Source organism: Schistocerca nitens, chromosome 8, assembly GCF_023898315.1.
Source record: "Schistocerca nitens isolate TAMUIC-IGC-003100 chromosome 8, iqSchNite1.1, whole genome shotgun sequence".
NCBI classification, from domain to species: Eukaryota; Metazoa; Arthropoda; class Insecta; order Orthoptera; family Acrididae; genus Schistocerca; species Schistocerca nitens.
In genome coordinates, this window is record NC_064621.1 from 472,291,855 (window position 1) to 472,312,959 (window position 21,105).

At 43.6% G+C, this 21,105-nt stretch overlaps 1 protein-coding gene and 1 pseudogene across 1 annotated transcript in view; both read right to left on the reverse strand.

Moving 5' to 3' along the window:
• LOC126199202 (bumetanide-sensitive sodium-(potassium)-chloride cotransporter) overlaps positions 1-21,105 on the reverse strand; it is a 316,749-nt gene that overhangs the window by 111,451 nt on the left and 184,193 nt on the right. Inside the window, exons 4-5 of the mRNA XM_049935981.1 lie at positions 8,536-8,631; positions 2,506-2,759 (exon numbers count right to left, since the gene is read on the reverse strand). Of these exons, the coding sequence (XP_049791938.1) occupies positions 2,506-2,759; positions 8,536-8,631 (350 nt within the window). The remainder of the gene's footprint in view (positions 1-2,505; positions 2,760-8,535; positions 8,632-21,105) is intronic.
• On the reverse strand, positions 9,317-9,434 carry LOC126200054 (5S ribosomal RNA; annotated as a pseudogene).

Genomic DNA, 21,105 nt, shown 5'->3' on the forward strand with positions numbered 1-21,105 from the left:
GACGCGAAATTTAATCGACATGAAGAAGAAGCTGTGATATGCAAATGATTAGCTTTTCAGAGCATTCACACAAGGTTAGCCTACAACGTGCTGACATGAGGAAAGTTTCCAACCGATATCTCATACACAAACAGCAGTTGACCGGCGTTGCCTGGTGAAACGTTGTGATGCCTCGTGTAAGGAGGAGAAATGCGTACCATCACGTTTCCGACTTTGATAAAGGTCGGGTTGTAGCCTATCGCGATTGCGGTTTATCGTATCGCGACATTGCTGTTCGTGTTGGTCGAGATCCAATGACTGTTAGCAGAATATGGAATCGGTGGGTTCAGGGGGGTAATACGGAACGCCGTGCTGGATCCCAACGGCCTCGTATCACTAGCAATCGAGATGACAGGCATCTTATCCGCATGGCTGTAATGGATCGTGCAGCCACGTCTCGATCCCTGAGTCAACAGATGGGGACGTTTGCAAAACAACAACCATCTTCACGAACAGTTCGACGACGTTAGCAGCAGCATGGACTGTCAGCTTGGAGAACATGGCTGCGGTTACCATTGACGCTGCTCACAGAGAGGAGCGCCTGCGATGGTGTATTCAACGACGAACCTGGGTGCACGAATGGCAAAACGTCATTTTTTCGGATGAATCCATGTTATGTTTACAGCATCATAATGGTCGCATCCGTGCTTGGCGACATCGCGGTGAACGCACATTGGAAGCGTGTATTCGTCATCGCCATACTGGCGTATCACCGCGCGTGATGGTATGGGGTGCCATTGGTTACACGTCTCGGTCAACTCTTTTTCGCATTGGCGGTACTTTGAACAGTGGACATTACATTTCAGATGTGCTACGACCCGTGGCTCTACCCTTCATTCGATCCCTGCGAAACCCTACATTTCAGCAGGATAATGCACCATCACATGTTGCAGGTTCTGTACGGGCCTTTCTGGATACAGAAAATGTTCGACTGCTGCCCTGGCCAACACATTCTCCAGATCTCTCACCAATTGAAAACGTCTGGTCAATGGTGGCCGAGCAACTGGTTCGTCACAATACGCCAGTCACTACTCTTGATGAACTGTGGTATCGTGTTGAAGCTGCAGCATGCGCAGCTGTACCTGTACACGCCATCCAAGTTCTGTTTGACTCAATTCCCAGGCGTATCAGGGCCGTTATTACGACCAGACGTGGTTGTTCTGGGCACTGATTTCTCAGGATCTATGCACCCAAATTGTGTGAAAATGTAATCACATGTAAGTTCTAGTATAACATGTTTGTTCAATGAATACCCATTTATCATCTGCATTTCTTCTTGGTGTAGCAATTTTAATGGCAAGGCTCACCGGCTATTTGACCATCTTCTTCTGTGCGGATGCACAAACAGTGCCCGAACTCTTTCGGGAATCGGCAAAAAGCCGTGAGTAATGGGCAGGGGCATTATGAATATAGTGTGGGGCAATAAGTTGGGAATTTGGGTCTCACGGCAGGCGTGCCAGAGGTAAGTCCCTGCAGTCGCACTATCCTCTGTGTCCTCGGTGGCTCAGATGGATACCGGCACGATATCTTAGCATGTTCCGTCAGAGGGTTAGCTGCCCTCTATAATAAAAAAAAACTGGGTTAATGTATCAACGAAGAACTTCAACAAGTGTCGTAGGACGTCCGCCCCTGAACAAACACAACGATCAGTTACGAACAAAATGAAAGCCCTGTCGGGCACATATTTTCAACTCTCCGTATTGATTTCATGCCGGCACGGTAGCTCAGCGTGTTCGGACAGAGGGTTACTTACCTTCTGTAATAATAATAATAAACTGAGTGAATGGATCAACTGTCCCCGTTGACTTATATCAACGCCTGTATGCAGCTACGGGTATTGTTATTTCATTCGAACTATTTTTGGATTGTTACGGCTTTTATTCGCTAAAGAGCATGTTTCGCGCCATTCTTCCTCTAAATACTACATTGCTGACTTTGCTGGAGGTTTACCAAAACACTTCCAGTCTGAAACTCTTACGCAAGGAGATCTTCACACCTTTTCCTCGATTTGTGTTTGCATAACGCTCGATAATTAACTCGCACTGTTTTATCGTGTGCACCATTTTTTGTATCATTCAACCGGTCATTAAGCGGCTGCTCCTCTCACTCACTGGAACGCAATGACACAGCGAAGTACTCTAGACAGAGCATGCGCGAGTTAGGCACGCACAAACATGTGGCAGCAACGGGTTGTTGCAGTAAAATCACAGTTTCCAGCATTTTTTGTGATGGGCAAGTCTCCTGTTCATCAACATTGGTCAGTCCCGTGTCAGTCGTAAAAAACAATTTTGGGTCTGTTTTATTTTGCCCAGCCTGCATTAACGGCTGTAAAAAAATTGTGGCATTAATTATCGAACGACCCACGTATATCGCGCGCTAGCACAAAGGCTACCTGGATAGGAAGTGCGCCGTGTGAAAATTTAGTGACATTTTGTGTTGTCGACAGAGTACGTGTAATGTGCTTACCTTGGATTCCCATTCCATACCGACAGCGCATATGATGATCATGACGGCGATGGCAGGGACACCTATGATACGAACGTCGTTGACATCGCCATCGACGATTTTTTTGTTGTACTCCTCGAGCCAGTCGCCGACAGAGTTGCAGAAGCCGATGGTGTTCATGGACGCAGCGACGGCATTGGCGAAGGCGAAAACGATGCCTACGCTAGCACCGAATTCGGGGCCCAGAGACCGAGAGATGATGAAGTAGATACCACCTGTGGCGGGACACAGGAACGTGACACATTTTTTTTTGGCATTTGGCTAAGGTTTATTGAGTAATACCACCAAAAACTTTGTACAAATAAAACACACACACACACACACACACACACACACAGAGAGAGAGAGAGAGAGAAAGAGAGAGAGAGAGAGAGAGAAATATCGCCATAGAAAGAATCAGCACAATAATTTAAGATTACGATACAATATCACATAAGCACAAGACACAAAGCTGATGAAACTTGATATGACACTAAATGTAGCTGAAACAGAACTCAACAGAGTTTTGGGATCATACAGTGAGAGATTCAAGTGTTAATAAAACCCTTGTAACGTAATGATAGGCCTATGACTACACCCATCTAGTGAAGACAATTACTACATACTTTACTAATGTCTTTTTGTTTATGTAATACAGCCAGTGTATACAATGATATACAATAATTACTTATAAAGTCAGAATAATTATACAGAATTGTTTATTTATCTTTTTTCGAATTAAGTTTATTATTCACAGAATATTTAGTAAACTATCAAAGGGACTGTATACAGGGTGGTCCATTGACAGTGACCGGGCTAAATATCTCACGAAATAAGCGTCAAACGAAAAAAATACAAAGAACGAAACTTGTTATAGCTTGAAGGGGGAAACCAGACGGCGCTATGGTTGGCCCGCTAGATGGCGCTGCCATAGGTCAAACGGATATCAACTGCGTTTTTTTAAACAGGAACTCCCATTTTTTATTACGTATATGGGTAGTACGTACAGAAATATGAATGTTTTAGTTGGACCACTTTTTTCGCTTTGTGATAGATGGCACTGTAATAGTCACAAACGTATGCGTACGTGGTGTCACGTAGCATTCCGCCAGTGCGGACGGTATTTGCTTCGTGATACACTACCCGTGTTAAAATGGACAGTTTACCAATTGCGCAAAAGGTCGATATCGTGATGATGTATGGCTATTGTGATCAAAATTCCCAAGGGGCGTGTGTTATGTATGCTGCTCGGTATCCTGCGCAACATCATCCAAGTGTCCGGACCGTTCGCCAGATAGTTACGTTATTTAAGGAAACAGGAAGTGTTCAGCCACATGCGAAACGTCAACCACGACCTGCAATAAATGATGATGCCCAATTAGGGTTTCAGCTGCTGTCGCGGCTAATCCGCACATCAGTAGTAAAAAAATTGCGCGAGAGTCGGGACTGTAAAAAACGTCGGTGTTGAGAATGCTACATCAACTTCGATTGCACCGGTACCATATTTCTATGCACCGGGAATTGCATGGAGACGACTTTGAACGTCGTGTACAGTTCTGTCACTGGGCACAAGAGAAATTACGGGAAGATAACAGATTTTTTGCACACGTTCTATTTTGCGACGAAGCGTCATTCACCAACAGCGGTAACGTAAACCGGCATGATATGCACTATTGGGCAACGGAAAATCCACGATGGCTGCGACAAGTGGAACATCAGCGACCTTGGCGGGTTAATATATGGTGCGGCATTATGGGAGGAAGGATAATTGGCTCCCATTTTATCGATGGCCATCTAAATGGTGCAATGTATGCTGATTTCCTACGTAATGTTCTACCGATCTTACTACAAGATGTTTCACTGCATGACAGAATGGCGATGTACTTCCAACATGATGGATGTCCGGCACATAGCTCGCGTGCGGTTGAAGCGGTATTCAATAGCATATTTCATGACAGGTGGATTGGTCGTCGAAGCACCATACCATGGCCCGCACGTTCACGGGCTCTGACGTCCCCGAATTTCTTTCAGTGGGGAAAATTGAAGGATATTTGCTATCGTGATCCACCGAAAACGCCTGACAACATGCGTCAGCGCAGTGTCAATGCGTGTGCGAACATTACGGAAGGCGAACTACTCGCTGTTGAGAGGAATGTCGTTACACGTATTGCCAAATGCATTGAGGTTGACGGACATCATTTCGAGCATTTATTGCATTAATGTGGTATTTACAGGTAATCACTCTGTAACAGCATGCGTTCTCAGAAATGAAAAGTACGCAAAGGTACATGTATCACATTGGAACAACCGAAATAATATGTTCAAACGTACCTACGTTCTGTATTTTAATTTAAAAAACCTACCTGTTACCAACTGTTCGTCTAAAATTGTGAGCCATATGTTTGTGACTATTACAGCGCCATCTATCACAAAGCGAAAAAAGTTGTCCAACTAAAACATTCATATTTCTGTACGTACTACACGAATATGTAATAAAAGATGGGGGTTCCTATTTTAAAAATCGCAGTTGTCACCGCCAGACACCACACTTGCTAGGTGGTAGCCTTTAAATCGGCCGCGGTCCGTTAGTATACGTCGGACCCGCGTGTCGCCACTTTCAGTGATTGCAGACCGAGCGCCGCCACACGGCAGGTCTAATCTAGAGAGACTCCCTAGCACTTGCCCCAGTTGTACAGCCGATTTTGCTAGCGATGGTTCACTGACTACATACGCTCTCATTTGCAGAGATGACAGTTTAGCATAGCCTTCAGCTACGTCATTTGCTACGACCTAGCAAGGCGCCATATTCAGTTACTATTGATAATGATATTGTGAATCATGTACCGTCAAGAGCGACGTTCATCATTAATGGATTAAAGTTAAGTATCAAACTAACTACGTCCGCTTTCTGAATTCTAATACCTTGTCATGTTCCAGATCTCACGTCAGTATAGTTCTTCCCTCCTCACGCCAGCCTGCGTGAGCTAAAACGCGTGCATTTCGGCCCCCACTAGTAAAACGGTGTTGGCTCTTTTGCCAACACAACAATATCTGTTTGACCTATGACAGCGCCATCTAGCGGGCCAACCATAGCGCCATCTGGTTTCCCCCTTCAAGCTAGACAAGTTTCGTTCGTTGTAGTTTTTTCGTTTGACGCTTATTTTGTGAGATATTTCGATCGGTCACGATCAATGGACCACCCTGTATAGCAAAGAATACAAACAAACAAACACCGTCTGAACAGGCTTGGAAGGCCCAACGGTACCAATCGGCCGTCGTGTCGTGTTCAGCCTTTAAGGCGTCTCCGGATGCGGATACGGAGCGGCGTGTGGCCAGCACACCGCTCTCCCACCTTCGTCAGTTTTCGTAACCGGTACCACTACTTCTCAGTCAAGTAGCTCCTCAACTGGCGTAAGTGCACCACGCTTGTCAATAGCACTCGGCAGACTCGGACGGTGACCCATCTAACAAGGGAACCTCCCCATCGCACCCCCCTCAGATTTAGTTATAAGTTGGCACAGTGGATAGGCCTTGAAAAACTGAACACAGATCAATCGAGAAAACAGGAAGAAGTTGTGTGGAACTATGAAAAAAATTAGTAAAATATACAAACTTAGTAGTCCATGCGAAGATAGGCAACATCAAGGACAATGGGAGTCAAGGAGTGCCGTGGTCCCGTGGTTAGCGAGAGCAGCTACGGAGCGAGAGGTCGTAGGTTCAAGTCTTCCCTTGAGTGAAGAGTTTCATTTTTTATTTTCAGTTTATGTGACAAACTCTTATGTTTTCATCACTTTTTTTGGGAGTGATTATCACATCCATAAGAAAACCTAAATTGGGCAAGGCAGAAGAATCTTTTTACCCATTCGCTAAGTGTACAAGTTAGGTGGGTCAACAACATATTCCTGTCATGTGACGCACATGCCGTCACCAGTGTCGTATAGAATATATCAGACGTGTTTTCCTGTGGAGGAATCGGTTGACCTATGACCTTGCGATCAAATGTCTTCGGTTCCCATTGGAGAGGCACGTCCTTTCGTCTACTAATCGCACGGTTTTGCGGTGCGGTCGCAAAACACAGACAGTAAACTTATTGCAGTGAACAGAGACGTCAATGAACGAACGGACAGATCATAACTTTGCGAAAATAAACAAAGTAAAATTTTCAGTCGAGGGAAGTCTTGAACCAAGGACTTCTCGTTCCGCAGATACTCACGCTAAACACGGGACCACGGAGCTCCTGATCTCTTATTTTCCCTGTTGTTGCCTATCTTGCGCATGGACTACTCAGTTTGTATATTTTACTAATTTTTTTCATAGTTCCACACAAGTTCTTCCTGTTTTCTCGATTGATCTGTGTTCAGTTTTTCAAGGCCTATCCACTGTGACAACTTATAACTAAATCTGAGCGGGGTGCGATGGGGAGGTTCCCTTGTAAGTGCTAGCCAGGCCCGACAGCGCTTAACTTCGGTGACCTGACGGGAATAAGGCCGTTGGCTATAGCAAAGTATACTAATGTGTCATCTAACCCTGGTTAGGCTTTTGCTACATGTGTCTATGAACTGTATAGAGTATCAAGTTAGAGGAGGTGCACTGCTGGTTGGCGTCTGTGAAAGCGCCAGTGACACAATTCTATCAGTGTGTGCTCAAGGTTATTGCTGTTTTGGTTGCTGTTCGTTTAGGGCGCTCAACATGGTGGTTATCAGCGACCACGATCATGGCAACACGAATGGGCTGGGAGGAATCATTGAGTAGATAAAATGAAGCTGGAGTATATGTATTTCAAAGTATTTTAGCGTCGGTTGGAAGCTATTTAGTGTGTATTTCTTGAATAATCGTCGCAATGAGGCCTGGATGCTAGAAGAATGTGCGAAGGATATTTACGCTGTACAAGGTCGCGTGATGGATCTGAGAACTGACGAACTGGAGAAGCATAGTCCACCCGTCGAAATTAAAAGCCAATAACTATCATTTGTTTGTATTTTATATTGTAACATGGTGAAGATCGGCGCCTTTTGTGAATGTAAGGGTTTATTCTACTCAGTCAGCGTACGAAACTAGCGATCTTTACGATTTGTTTTTGCAAAAAACTAAGGAAGGAGTCAAAGTAAATCCTTTTGCACGTTATTCTAGGATAACATTTTCTGATTTCTTAAAATTCAATCATTGTTAATCCCCCAACCGAAGAGTTAAAGTTGCTGTGTCCAAGTGAGTTGTGTCCATGACGGAAGTGCTGCAGTCTGCAAATTTTATTTGAAATGTAAAAAAAAAAAGAAAACAATTTTCTTAATCTACAAGATACTGCGCACGGAATAATTGCAGTTTTTTTTTAAAAAATTGACCAAATAATGAAATTGCGGATGTTTGAAACAAACATGTAGTTTTGGTCACGTTTTTTGCGTACTTAATGAATAAACTAAAATACTCCGAGCGAAATATCCTATCGATTAAGAAAATTGTTTGGTTTTTTAATTTCAGGTAAGATTTCCAGGACTTCCGTCAAGGACAGACTTTTCATTCTGAACAGAGCGACTGTAGCTCCATGTTGGGGGGATTAATGATGATTGAATTTATTGAAAAAAAGTTGGAAAATGTTATTCAAGAACCAATAAATGAGGTAGCCGCTGATTCGGGCCAATGGAATGGAATCGGTCCAGTGTCCAGAATGAGATTGCATTTCTGTGCTGGAGCGACGTTATTTGTAGGAACTATACTAGAGGCTGACATATCATCCATATTTTGGAGAATTTCTTAGAGAATGTATTTACTGCAGTTGATAACGTTGTCAGTGATGGTCTATGTGTAAGACAAGCAGAACTAATACGCCAGAATCAGTAATAACGCAATGCGGCTAAAACATAGCAGCAACAAAGAACGGTGTTCAAAACCGGCTAAAAAGATACAGTAAGTGGTAACGTTCTCACCACTCTACAGTTAGTTACTCTCTTTTGTGAACAGTTCGTGGATAAAACTCAGCCAATTGTAAGTAGAATTATAAACAAGGTTTACACATACCTCCCTTGACCTCGCCGTTGGTGCATATAGCAGACAGGGACATCGTGGTGATCACGCACACAGTGGCCGAAATCGCGATGATAACCAGCGACAAACCTAGAACAAAATTTAGTTCACGTCATACATGTGGTACGTTGATCGTACAGTCTCTGATCAAAAGTATCCGGACATCCATTAGTGGACATTAATACGGGTTGCGTCCACCCTTCAGCTTTATAACGGCTTGCACCCTGCTGGGGACACTTTCAATGAGGTGTCTGAATGTCTGTGGAGGAATGGCATCTCGTCTACCCTCAAGAGTCGAAACCAGAGAAGGTAGTGATGTTGGGCCCTGGTATCTAGAGCGAAGTCGACGTTCTAACTCATCCCAAAGGTGTTCCAATGGGTTCAGGTCGGGACTCTGGGCAGGCCAGTCCAGTTTAGGGGTGTTACTGATTAGAAGCCATTGCCAAACAGATTCTACTTCATGAGAGGGTGCACTGTCATGCTAATACAAGCAATCATCATCTCCAAACTGTTCTTGTACTGTACGCAGCAAACAAAATGCGTTCATATACCTCCACATTTACTGTTCTCCTCCCGAACAGGCCATGATGGCCCAAAGGTACCGACCGGCTGCCGTCTCATACTCAGCCTACAGGCGTCACTGAATGTGGATATGAAGGGACATGTGGTCAGCACACCGCTCTCCCGGCCGTAGGTCAGTTTCCGAGACCGGAGCCACTACTTCTCAATCAAGTAGCTCCTCAGTTTGCCTCACAAGGGCTGAGTGCACCCCGCTTGCCAACAGCGCTCGACAGACCGGACGGTCACCCATCCAAGTGCTAGCCCAGTCCGACAACGCTTAACTTCGGTGATCTGACGGGAACTGGTGTTACCACTGCGGCAAGGACGTCGGCAATCACATTTAGCGTTATCTTAACAGTAATAGGGGACAACAGTGTAACGACGAGAATCACTCCCATACCATATCACCACCTCATCCATGCTGCACTGATGGCTCTACACATTATGGTGAGTAAGTTCTTTAGGCATTCGCCAAACACAAACGCTTCCAACGAATTGCCTCAGGGCATAGCGTGATTCATCATTCCAAACCACCCGTTTCTAATCGTCTGTGGCCGGTGGCGTCTCGCCATCGCTTTTTACACCAACTTAAGCGTCGCTTAAGACTGAATATGTGGCTTACGAGGAGTTGCTCGGCCACTATACTCCATTCTTTTTATACTCTATTCTCATTGCGGTAGCTGGACTGCTGGTAGCTCTCTGGAACTCACGAGCTGTTCTTTTCGCTGATTTTATGCGATTTCTTGAAATTACTCTTTGAAACGCTGGACGGTCCCTGTTTATCAGCATATGAGGTGTGCCTAGTCTTAGGTTTAGCTACGCTTTTCCACTTCACAGTTATGTCAACAGCAGTCGACTTGGGGAGCTTTGGAAGTGTTGAAATGCCCCTGATTGATATGTTACTTAAACTAAACTACACTTCTCCCGTACAGGCCATGAAGGCCCAACAGAACCGACCGGCCGCCGTGTCACCCTCAGCCCTCAGGCGTCACTGGATGCGGATATAGAGGGGCATGTGGTCAACACACCGCTCTCCTGGCCTTATGTCAGTTTCCGTGACTTAGGTGACATCCAATCACTAGTTTACATTCGATGTCGCTGAGCTCATCTGATCGACGCACTCCGCTCTTACTGTTTCTCTACTGACAGAACAATACGCCGCTCTTCCTTTTATTCTAGCGAGTCCGACTCTCTTGACACTTGACTGGTTAATTGCGCTTACTAAAGGCTGTCCAGATTCTTTTGATCAGATAGTGTACATAGCACATGCCAGTCATCAAATATCTCTAACAGAAGCTCAGAGGCGACAGCTATAAGCTACGAGATACGTCGTCAGTTTTGTGTCTTCTCTTAAACAGTAACGAAACAAATAAGAGAATCCGTTTACAGACGAAGCAATTTCCCACGAATCAGAGGGAGCGTGTGCCACATCACAACATCACATGCAATCGAGACGCATGAAAAATTTTTGGTTTAATACAGTAATGTTCCGTGTCTTTGAAAATGTGAGTGACTATTAACGCTTAAGCTTATTGTAGTGACAATGTATAACGTTTGAAGGTCTTAAAAGGACTCTTATGTCGTGAGTTACGTGGTCGCGAGTGGTACACAGTTCGTTGTAGACACGTCTCAGTCGCCGTTCACACTGAGACGATACCACATGAGACACGATACACCATACACGATACGATGAAGAAACAACCCACATCGGAGAAGTGCATAGAAACGTAATGTAAGCGATTTAACTGGTTCACACTGGGAGTACAGCGATATGACACCGATATGTATTATATCGTATCGCCCAACGCAGCATGGAGTGCTGGTCCCTCCACACAACTCATATCGTGCCATATATACACGGGGAGTGAAATTTCAAGTCATCCGATTTGCCTAAAAAAGTTGTTTTATGTAGATGATGCAAAACTACATTCTGTGCTGCGTATAGTTAATATGTCGTTCACACAAGAAGACTGTTAGAAGCTGGTTGCTTGTTGAGTTTATACTGTGGATTTATACTATGAAATCTTATTCGAGGGCAGAGGTGACCATCTTGGCTTAAAGGGAGATAACAATGGAAAGGAAAGAAACAGTTAAGAATTTGCTGTGGAAACTGTACCATCGTTTTTAGGATTCCATGCCTCAATCAGTAAAAGCGGATGTCTTTTAGGATCACTTTGTTTCGTCTGTCTTTCTTTCTGTCTATCCTAGTGTTCAAAACATTTATCTCAGGAACGGGTAGAGGTATCAAGGTGAAATCTGTGTTGCATATTGAGATCTATGGCCCCTTGCCTTTGTAAAAATGTCAAGCTTGTAAGTGACAGCACACAAAACATACGGCTATTTATGTCACATTCTGGTACTCGCGAACTCACGTCAGCAAATCGTACAGAGTACATCCCGTTGGCATAGTCTCATGAAATTTCGCAAGAAGCAAGGTTCCACACTACAACCAAAGGAAAAATCCGAAAATTGCTAATCTGTAACTACGTCACACAAAAATATTAATTTGTTATTAGACTGTCTGTCTGTCCGTATATTAAGACACCTTTTTGTCAGGAACGATCCGGCCGTGGTGGCCGAGCGGTTCTAGGCGCTCAGTCCGGAACCGCGCGACTGCTACGGTCGCAGGTTCGAATCCTGCCTTGAGCATGGATGTGTGTGATGTCCTTAGGTTAGTTAGGTTTAAGTAGTTCTAAGTTGTAGGGGACTGATGACCTCAGATGTTAAGTCCCATAGTGCTCAGAGCCATTTAAACCATTTTGTCAGGAACGGGTAGAAGATCAAATTAAAATTTATGTCACCTACTGAAGTTTATAGACATTTGATGGTGCAAAAATATTAAGCTTCTAACTCAATGCAATCAAAAGGTATGGCCATTTATGTAATACATTTTGATACTCGCAAACTCACTCAGTAAAGCCTATGGGGTGACTCCCCTCGACGTAGAATCACGAAATTTGGCAGGAATGACTGTACTATACAAATGAAGGAAAAGAATAATGAAATTGTGAATTTGTAATTATATCGCATGAAAAAGTATTTCTTTTGTCATTTGTTATCCGACTTCAAACTTGAAATTAAAACAGTCAGGTAAGCAATGGAACCCCAGGGACCAATATATTGCCAGTATCAATGTCGATAACAGGCAAAAATTGTCGAGATCCTCGATTCCCGGGGTAGATGAACTATCTATATACGCAATCAAGTTTGTGCGGAACTCTCAGTGCGCGAGTCCTATTTGCACCTGGTCAGTTTTTAACTCTTTATCGTGGTTATTGCAGTTTCGTATTCAGATAACAAACCTACGGCTTTGGTTGATGGCTGTAAAATGTTAATTGTATTCTAAAACTTACTTCATTCAAAACTAAAATGGAGGAGTCCCTATTTAAGTTTCTGGAAATGTTAATTGCAGGAATACAAATAGAGAAAGTTCCAGTTTCGGCACATTTAAATATACACCTTTCGAATAAAGTTGCCTGCAGCGGCTTCGATGAACAGATGAGGCTACAGTTCAAGTATAATCATTGGATGGCATGACGGTGTAGAAAGTACGATAAACCTTTATATTAAAAGAGAGTATGACTAGAACGGCATATTAACAGCATTATACAGATGTATCCAGTATTTCCTTTTGTTTTTCAGTTGTTTGAGCTTTAAATATTGACAGGTCACAATAACGTCTCTTCAGAAGAGCTCATGATTACAAATGAGCTAGAAACGTGATTCGTGATGTCTTGTTGTTTGTCCCAACACAAGTATCTTATCTTCCCAGTGGCAACGCGAGTATCGCACCGATAACCGTCGCGTAGCGCGAAATCTGTTACGATGAATTGTATCGCATATCAATATCACCTCAGTTTTAATCGTGACTACAGATCGCAGCAAGCCATCCAAATTCATTCACGGTATGGTCATGGGGATATTCAAACACGAGGGTTCCTTTCGCCCATCTTACGGTGCAGATTCCCCATAGCAGACCATACATACCCGTCATCTCACCGCCAAGCCTTAAGCCAGGGATGGATGGTCACATGACCGCCTGGTGTCGGTTCTACTCTTTAGAAACAGCATATGTTCACAGTGTCTAAGGTATAAAACCTACCGAATGTGGGCTTCTGCTGAACACCAGAAACTGCATATATTCGTAGGGTGTTATGCAGGGGTGTCCAGCCTTTTAGCAGGGCCACATTGGAAGAAAACGAGTATTTTTGGGTCGCATGTAATTTACTTAACACTAATAACAACCAATAAGAAAAAAATAATTAAATTAAACCGGGATGGACCAACGAAAGAATGACGTCCTGTGGTCGGAGTTTCAAATGGAAAATGCGCAGTCTATGATAACTTTGGACCTATCAGATACTTGCTTTGGGCCGCATGTGGCCCGCGGGTTGGTCACCCCTGGTGTAAGGTATAACATAAAAACCACCGAGTATGGGTTTCTACTGAATACGACATATACAGTATAGTATCTTGCTTTCTGCTTGTGACGGAGGGAACATTCTTGCCTCATATTGGTTCTACTGTTTGCGCCATTTTGCCGAAAAATAGCAGAACTTGTTTTGTGTTTGAAGTGACGAAATGTCTCCTCAACGTGAAACAGCAGTTTGTAACGTCACTAAACTCGTTGAGTGTCACGTCAATGTTAGTTAATTCATCACGTGTACCGATGGCTTAATCGTGTTTGAGTGTGCTATTTTATGTGGGTGACTAATACTTTGACCAGCGAGCTTACAATTTGGGACTAGAGTAAAGTTAGGGGAAGCACCGTTGATTAGAGGTGTTAGCATGGTGCTGTATTATCTTGTCATGCCACACAGACCAAGTCGGGGATTTATGAAATCAACTGTGGAACGTGCGACAATTTCTACCTAGGACTAACGGACAGCCCGTTTAACACGAGATTCAGGGAAAAAATTCTTCCTAGCGAAAGCAATGCTTCGTCTTTTAAGCTTCACCTGCATAGTGAGAGCCATGCCGCCAAAGATATTGATGCTGCATTGCAGATATTACATAAAGTTAACAAGGGGAGTCTCAGTATTTTCGTAGAGACCGAGATTTATAACCACTTCAATAAACCAGAAGAGATTTTGAACAGAAAGACAAAGTTGGAAAATAGACGGTTTTTGGACAATTTTTATACAGGACTGAAATTTTCGCTCTGTAGCGGAGTGCGTGCTGATACGAAACTGCATTTTTAATCTGCCAGGAAGTTTCATATCAGCGCACACTCCGCTGCAGAGTGAAAATCACATCTGGAAGCATACCACAAGCTATGGCTATATGGCTAGGCCATCTCTTCGCAGTACCCTTTCTTCCAGTAGTGCTCGTCCTGTCAGTTTCGCAGGAGAGCTTGTGAGAAGTTTGGAAGATAGGAGATGTACTGGCGGAAGTAAAGCTCTGAGGACGGGTCGTGAGTCGTGCTTGGGTAGCTCAGTTGGTAGAGCACTTGCCAGCAAAAAGCAAAGCCCCGAGTTCGAGTGCTCACAAATTTTAATCTGCCAGGAAGCTTCAACTTGTATACAAAATTGAAACATTTTTAACTGATATGCTGATTCTTTCCCTTGTCTTTGGAATGGAACTTCCTGACAGGTTCTATATTATGTCATTTTTTCTCTTTTTTTATATAATGGATTTTTCTGCCACTGTTGTATAAAAAATTCTTGGATGTTGTTTTGATATAAAGAAAGTCGAGGGGACGTCTCGCCACTAAGTATACAGCAAGTCGATGCTCATTGATTTACACCTTAGCGCCCAGATTATTCATCATGCTATCCAGAAGAGAGCAGTTTTAATTATAGTGTTATACATAGAAAAAACTGTTTATGACGAGGACCACCTGGATTCCGAAATTAATCATCTGAAATACGTGTTCCGAAGGAACGGATATGGTTCAAGTGATATGATACCAGCGTTCTCCAAGAAAAGGAAACGTGGAAATATTGAACATTCGCGTGGTAAGCCACGACTGTATTACTTCATTCCTGCGGCGCTACATCCAGCAAAATAAACGCGAGTCCTGGGAAGACCTATTTTCCAGTCTTGTAAGAAGCTAAAAGAAATGCTATGTCCTGTTAAGAACAGACTTGGCCTCAGAATCGCTGTGATTTATAACAATCCTTGTGAGTGCGGAAGCAATTACATCAGTCACTCCCTGCGTACAGTTGCCGTCCGCTGTGCGGAACATCAACGGCATATTAAAATTCGTACAAAAAAAAAAAAAAAAAAAAAAAAAAAAACACAAAGTACTGTTTGACGAAACAAAAATTTTGTCCCAAGTTCCTAAATACTGGGATTCTGTAATTAAAGAGGCAGTAGAAATAAGAATGTGCGAGAAGAACTTCAAACGCGACAGCCGATATTGTCTTAGCGGTGCATGGAAGCGAGCTGCCGATCCAGAGAGGCAGAGGCAGAGATATTCATCGCAATGTTTACGCCACTACGGGAGCAGTAGCGTCACCAGATATTGACACCATATGCGACAGCAGTCCTTAATTACCGACAATTAAGAAGCCGTCAGTGGGCTAAAGCCAGCACAGCACCAGCTTTGAAAGTCAGTTGCTCCTGACGAAGAATATGGGGATAAAAGTCGAAAGCTCGAGATTTTACACTTCACTGAAACGGCAAGAAGTCCGAGAATGTTTTACACAATATATGATGATGTTTTCTTCTTGTATAATTTTTAGTACATGGCTACCACTTTAACTTCATTATACTTTTTTAATACTGGCATCCTTGTTTCGATTTTTAGTTTGTTAACATGCACAGTTTTAAGAGATACTAATTTTTAAGCTATCTACGCAGTATCCATATGAATTGGTCTCATTGGTTGTGGGAGTATTACACGTGGTCGCTCGTTGAGCAGGCAGAAGACTTGGATGAAAGCGATCTTCGTTCCATACATGTATTATAACAGATCTGTGCCGGGCCATGCTCTAATATTTTTATTATACTATAATATTTACTGAAATTAGCTGGTTTCTTGCTCCCCACGCACATAATAAAAAGTAATACACTTCTCTTTTTTCCCTACTGTTATTTCATCCCGCTCGCCTCACATGGGCGGAGTGCTGGATTGCCAGAGGCACAATACCGTTTTCTTCAGCAAACTAATTTTAAGGGTGTAAAATTAAAAACTTTTTAAAATCTATGAGAATCTGATTGAATGACACTAGTTACATAAAATGCAGTGTATCTTCTCTTCGTTTCCCAAAATCAAAAAGACTAATTGGTAAAGATATAAGGTACAGTTAAATGAAAATGAGACAGATGGAAAAAGCTACAAATTGTTCATTATTTCAAAAGTAATCACCATAATTGTTAATACCTTTATCCAACAGTGAGACAAGACGATCAATGCCTTCATCGAAAATTGTTTGCGACTGCCTATGAAACCATTTAACCCAGGCCTGCATCCCTTCGTACGAAGCAAATCGACGGCCAAGAATGTCTTTCTTTAGGGCTCCAAAAACACGGATATCGCATGGGGAGAGATCGTGTCAGTATGAAGAATTGTAAGTGCTTTCCAGCGAAACTTGTGCAGTGTATTCGAAACAGGCTTAGCGTGCTCACATGTTGCTAAAGCTGTTTTGACTACGCTGAAAAAGTTTCACTGGGAAGCCCTTACAAAGACTCCCTACAGTCCCATTCTCTCCCCATACGATTTACATATATTTGGTGGCCTGAAGAAAGACATTCGTGGTCAGCAATTTGCTTCCCACTAAGAGGTGCATTCCGGGGTACAGCCATGGTTCCGTAGGTAACAGCAAACATCATCTTGTCTCACTGTGGGATAAATGTATTAACAGTTATGGCGATTACTTTTGAAATACTATACAGTTTACTATTTGCCATCTGTCTCGTTTTCATTTGACAATCGTTTATATAAGGAAGAATAAATAGATTCTTAGGATTCTTTTAAAATGACAACGACGTACATTACATAGGAATACTGTACTTTCATTAAAAAGCTGAAGGTATAAGCTGGGGAAATAGGGGAAGGGGTGAAGCCTGGCCGGCCGGAGTGGCCGAGCGGTTCTAGGCACTTCAGTCTGGAACCGCGCGGACGCTGCGGTCGTAGTTTCGAATCCTGCCTCGGGCATGGGTGTGTGTGATGTCCTTAGGTTAGTTAGGTTTAAGTAGTTCTAAGTTCTAGGGGACTGATGACCTCAGATGTTAAGTCCCATAGCACTCAGAGCCATTTGGTGAGGCCTGTGTGGAGTGGTATAGGTGGGGAATTATAGTTGGTAGGGCAGATATGTATCGGAATGGATTTTATTGCGTGGGAGAGTCGAAGTTGTGCCGGGATAGGATATGGTGTGCGTGTAAGTTTAGAGAAGACGGGATGTGTTTTTAAAGATGCGGCAGCATACCAGGGTTGGTGATCAGAGGGGAAACAATGGGATTATTGGAATGTGGTTTTTGGATAGCGTAAGCTATGCAGAGGTGTTCATTTTGGATGGGGAAAGGTGGGAATTTGATGCGATGGTAGAGGATCGACGTGGAGGAAGGTAAACGAACATGGAAAGCAAAGCGGATTGTATGACTTTCCAAGATTTGGAGGGACTGACAGAACTTAGTTGGAGCACATATAAGTGCAATATTTCCAAGGATGAGATAGGTCGGATCAAGAGGCTTGTAGGCCTGGAGGATCACACAGGGAGAGCATCTCCAAATTCAGCCAGTCAGTAGTTTTAGTGTATTGCGAGGCTTCTGTTGAATAGTTTGTAGATGGGGTTTCCGTGATAGTTGGCTATCAAGTGTTAGGCCAAGGTATTTTATTAATAGGCTCGGATGGTTGTAAATGGTGAGACAGATTTCATGGAGGTGGAAGCTGTGGGTGGTTTGTCCTAAAATTATTGCCAGTGTTTTGGAAAGGTTGATCTTGAGGAGCCATTGGTTGTACCAGGATTTGGACGGACTTGGAGGGACCATTGTGATTTCTGGAGTGTAGGGCAGAGGACTAGGAAAGCGGTGTCATCAGCATACTGGGGGAGGTGGACTGGTGGAAGTTGTTTAAGCATATCAGCAGCACAGGGAATATAAAGCAGAGGAGAAGAGGATCGCGTATAAGCAACGATTACGTGTACATTCGTGCAGTCTGTAGCACAGTAGTCATTTGTTTGTTTTCGTTGGCCAGTAACCGTTGATCACAACTCAGTAGTCAGCTGTCGTTGGTGAAGTACCAGGAGACTAGCGAATCACGTATTTAGTTCTCTCTTTGTCTACATAGTTTAATTCATAAATTCTTTGCATTTTCATGTGCTTGCATAGATAATTTCATAAGTTCACTGTGTATTTGAGTATTTAAGAAGTGCAGTATCGCATTTTAGTAACGTTAACATGTACAACCGCGCCGTCTGTATCGCAGCAGTCATCAGTTTGTTTTGATATGGATGACCAGTTCAAATGGTTCAAATGGCTCTGAGCACTATGGGACTTAACAGCTGAGGTCATCAGTCCCCTAGACTTAGAACTACTTAAACATAACTCACCTAAGGACATCACACACATCCATGTCCGAGGCAGGATTCAAACCGGCGACCGTCGCAGCAGCGCGGTTCCAGACTGAAGCGCCTAGAAACGCTCCGACACACCGGCCGGCTGGATGACCAATGACTGTTGACCACAGCTCAGTCAGTAGCCAAACTAAGTTCGTGAAGTACTAGGTGACTAGCAAGTCACGTGTTTAGCTTGTTATGTTTGTTTCCATAGTTTAATTCTGAAGTTAGTATTGCGGGTAGGGTGTGCGAGAGATGTGTGCAGACGCAGGGGGAGCTAGCTGCATTTCGCTAACAGCTGCTTATGGCTACGGTCAGCCTCTCCTGGCTGCTGTCTCAGGACTTGGCTGCAGAGGAGGAACTGGCACGACTCCACGTCTGGGCACCTCCCAGCGTACCCGTCGCGGGCGACCCGCATTCACCGCTCGCTCGAGGTGGAGAGAAAATATGGAGGCTTGCCATCTGGCCTCACCCATTCACTCCCTGAGTGGACAGGTGGTCGCTCCTTCAGTAGAGTCCGAGCAGGCACATAGTGGAAAGGGTTTATTAGTTATCAGGAGCTCCAATCTTGGGCGCGTTATGGAGTCCCTTAGGAAACAGCATCCAGGGCGGGAATGAATTCCAATGTCCGCTATGTGTGTCTGTGGGGGGTCTCATCTGAGGTCTGAGAGAGGCGCTGCCTTTGGCTGTCGGAGGTGCAGGTAGTCTGCAACTTGTTGCCCTTGTCGGTACCAATGACGCCTGTCACTTGGGTTCTGAAGCCACCCTCTGTTCCTATGGCTGGCTGACGCAGGTATTGAAGACTGCTGGCCTCGCTTGTGAGGTGTAAGCAGAGCGGTAACATTAAGAGCGCAACGGGAGTTCCACTGTTAAATGCAGAGGAGAGAGCGGATAGGTGGAAAGAATACAATGAAAGCCTCTGTGAGGGAGAAGATTTGTCTCATGTTATAGAAGAAGAAACAGGAGTCGATTTAGAAGAGATAGGGATCCAGTATTACAATCAGAATTTAAAAGAGCTATGGGGATCAAATAAGGCAGAAGGGATAGATAACATTTCATCAGAATTCCGAAAATCATCGGGGGAAATGGCAACAAAATGACTATTCACGTTGGTGTGTAGAATGTACGACTCTGGCGATACACCATCTTACTTTTGGAAAAATATCATCCACACAATTCCGAAGACTGCGAGAGCTGACAAGTGCGAGAATTATCACACAATCAGCTTAACAACTCATTCATCCCAGTTACTGACAAGAATAATTTACAGAAGAATGGAAAAGAAAATTGAGGATGTGTTAAATGACTATAAGTTTGGCTCTAGGAAAGGTAATGGCACGAGAAAGGAAATTCTGACGTTGCGGTTGATAATGGAAACAAGACTAAAGAAAAATCAAGACACGTTCATAGGATCTGTCGACCTGGAAAAAGCATTCGACAATGTAAAATGGTTCAAGACGTTCGACATTCTGAGAAAAATACGGGTAAGCTATAGGGAGAGACGGGTAATATACAATATGTACAAGAGCCAGGAGGAAATAATAAGAGTGGACGACCAAGAACGAAGTGTTCGGATTAAAAAGGGTGTAAGACAGGGATGTAGTCTTTCGCCCCTACTGTTCAATCTGTGCATCGAAGAAGCAATGATGGAAATAAAAGAAAGATTTAGGAGTGGAATTAAAATTCAAAGTGAAAGGACATCAACGATACGATTCGCTGATGACCTTGCTGACCTGAGTAAAAGTGAAGAAGAATTACATGATCTGCTGAATGGAATGAACAATCTAATGAGTACAGAATATGGACTGAGAGTAAATCGAAGAAAGAGGAAAGTAAAGAGAAGTAGCAGAAATGAGAACAGTGAGAAACTTAACATCAGGATTGATGGCCACGAAGTAGATGAAGTTAAGGAATTACTCTACCTAGGCAGTAACATAACCAAGACGGGCAATGTAAGGAGGACATCAAAACCAGACTAGCAATGGCAAAAGGGCATTTCTGGCCAAGAGAGGTCTGCTAGTATCAAACATAGGCCTTAATGTGAGGAAGAAATTTCTGAAAATGTACATCTGGAATACAGCATTATACGGTAGTGAAACATTGACTGTGGGGAAAACCGGAATAGAAGAGAATCGAAGCGTTTGAGATGTGGTGCTACAGACGAATGTTGAAAATTAGGTGGACTAATGAGGTAAGGAATGAGGAATACACTGATAAAGAGAAGAGACAGGATGATAGGACATCTGTTACGACATGAGGGAATGACTTCCATGGTACTAGTGGGAGCTGTAGAGGGCAAAAATTAAAGAGGAAAAACTGGAACGACTCCAGTAAATAACTGAGGACTTAGGTTGCAAGTGCTGCTCTGAGATGAAGAGGTTGGCACAGGAGAGGAACTCGTGGCGGGCCACATCAAACCAGTCAGAAGACATGACCCCAAAAAGAACCCAGAGTCGAAGTCCTTTGGGTTTGAGACGAGTGGAAAGTCTCAACTAGTGGCTCC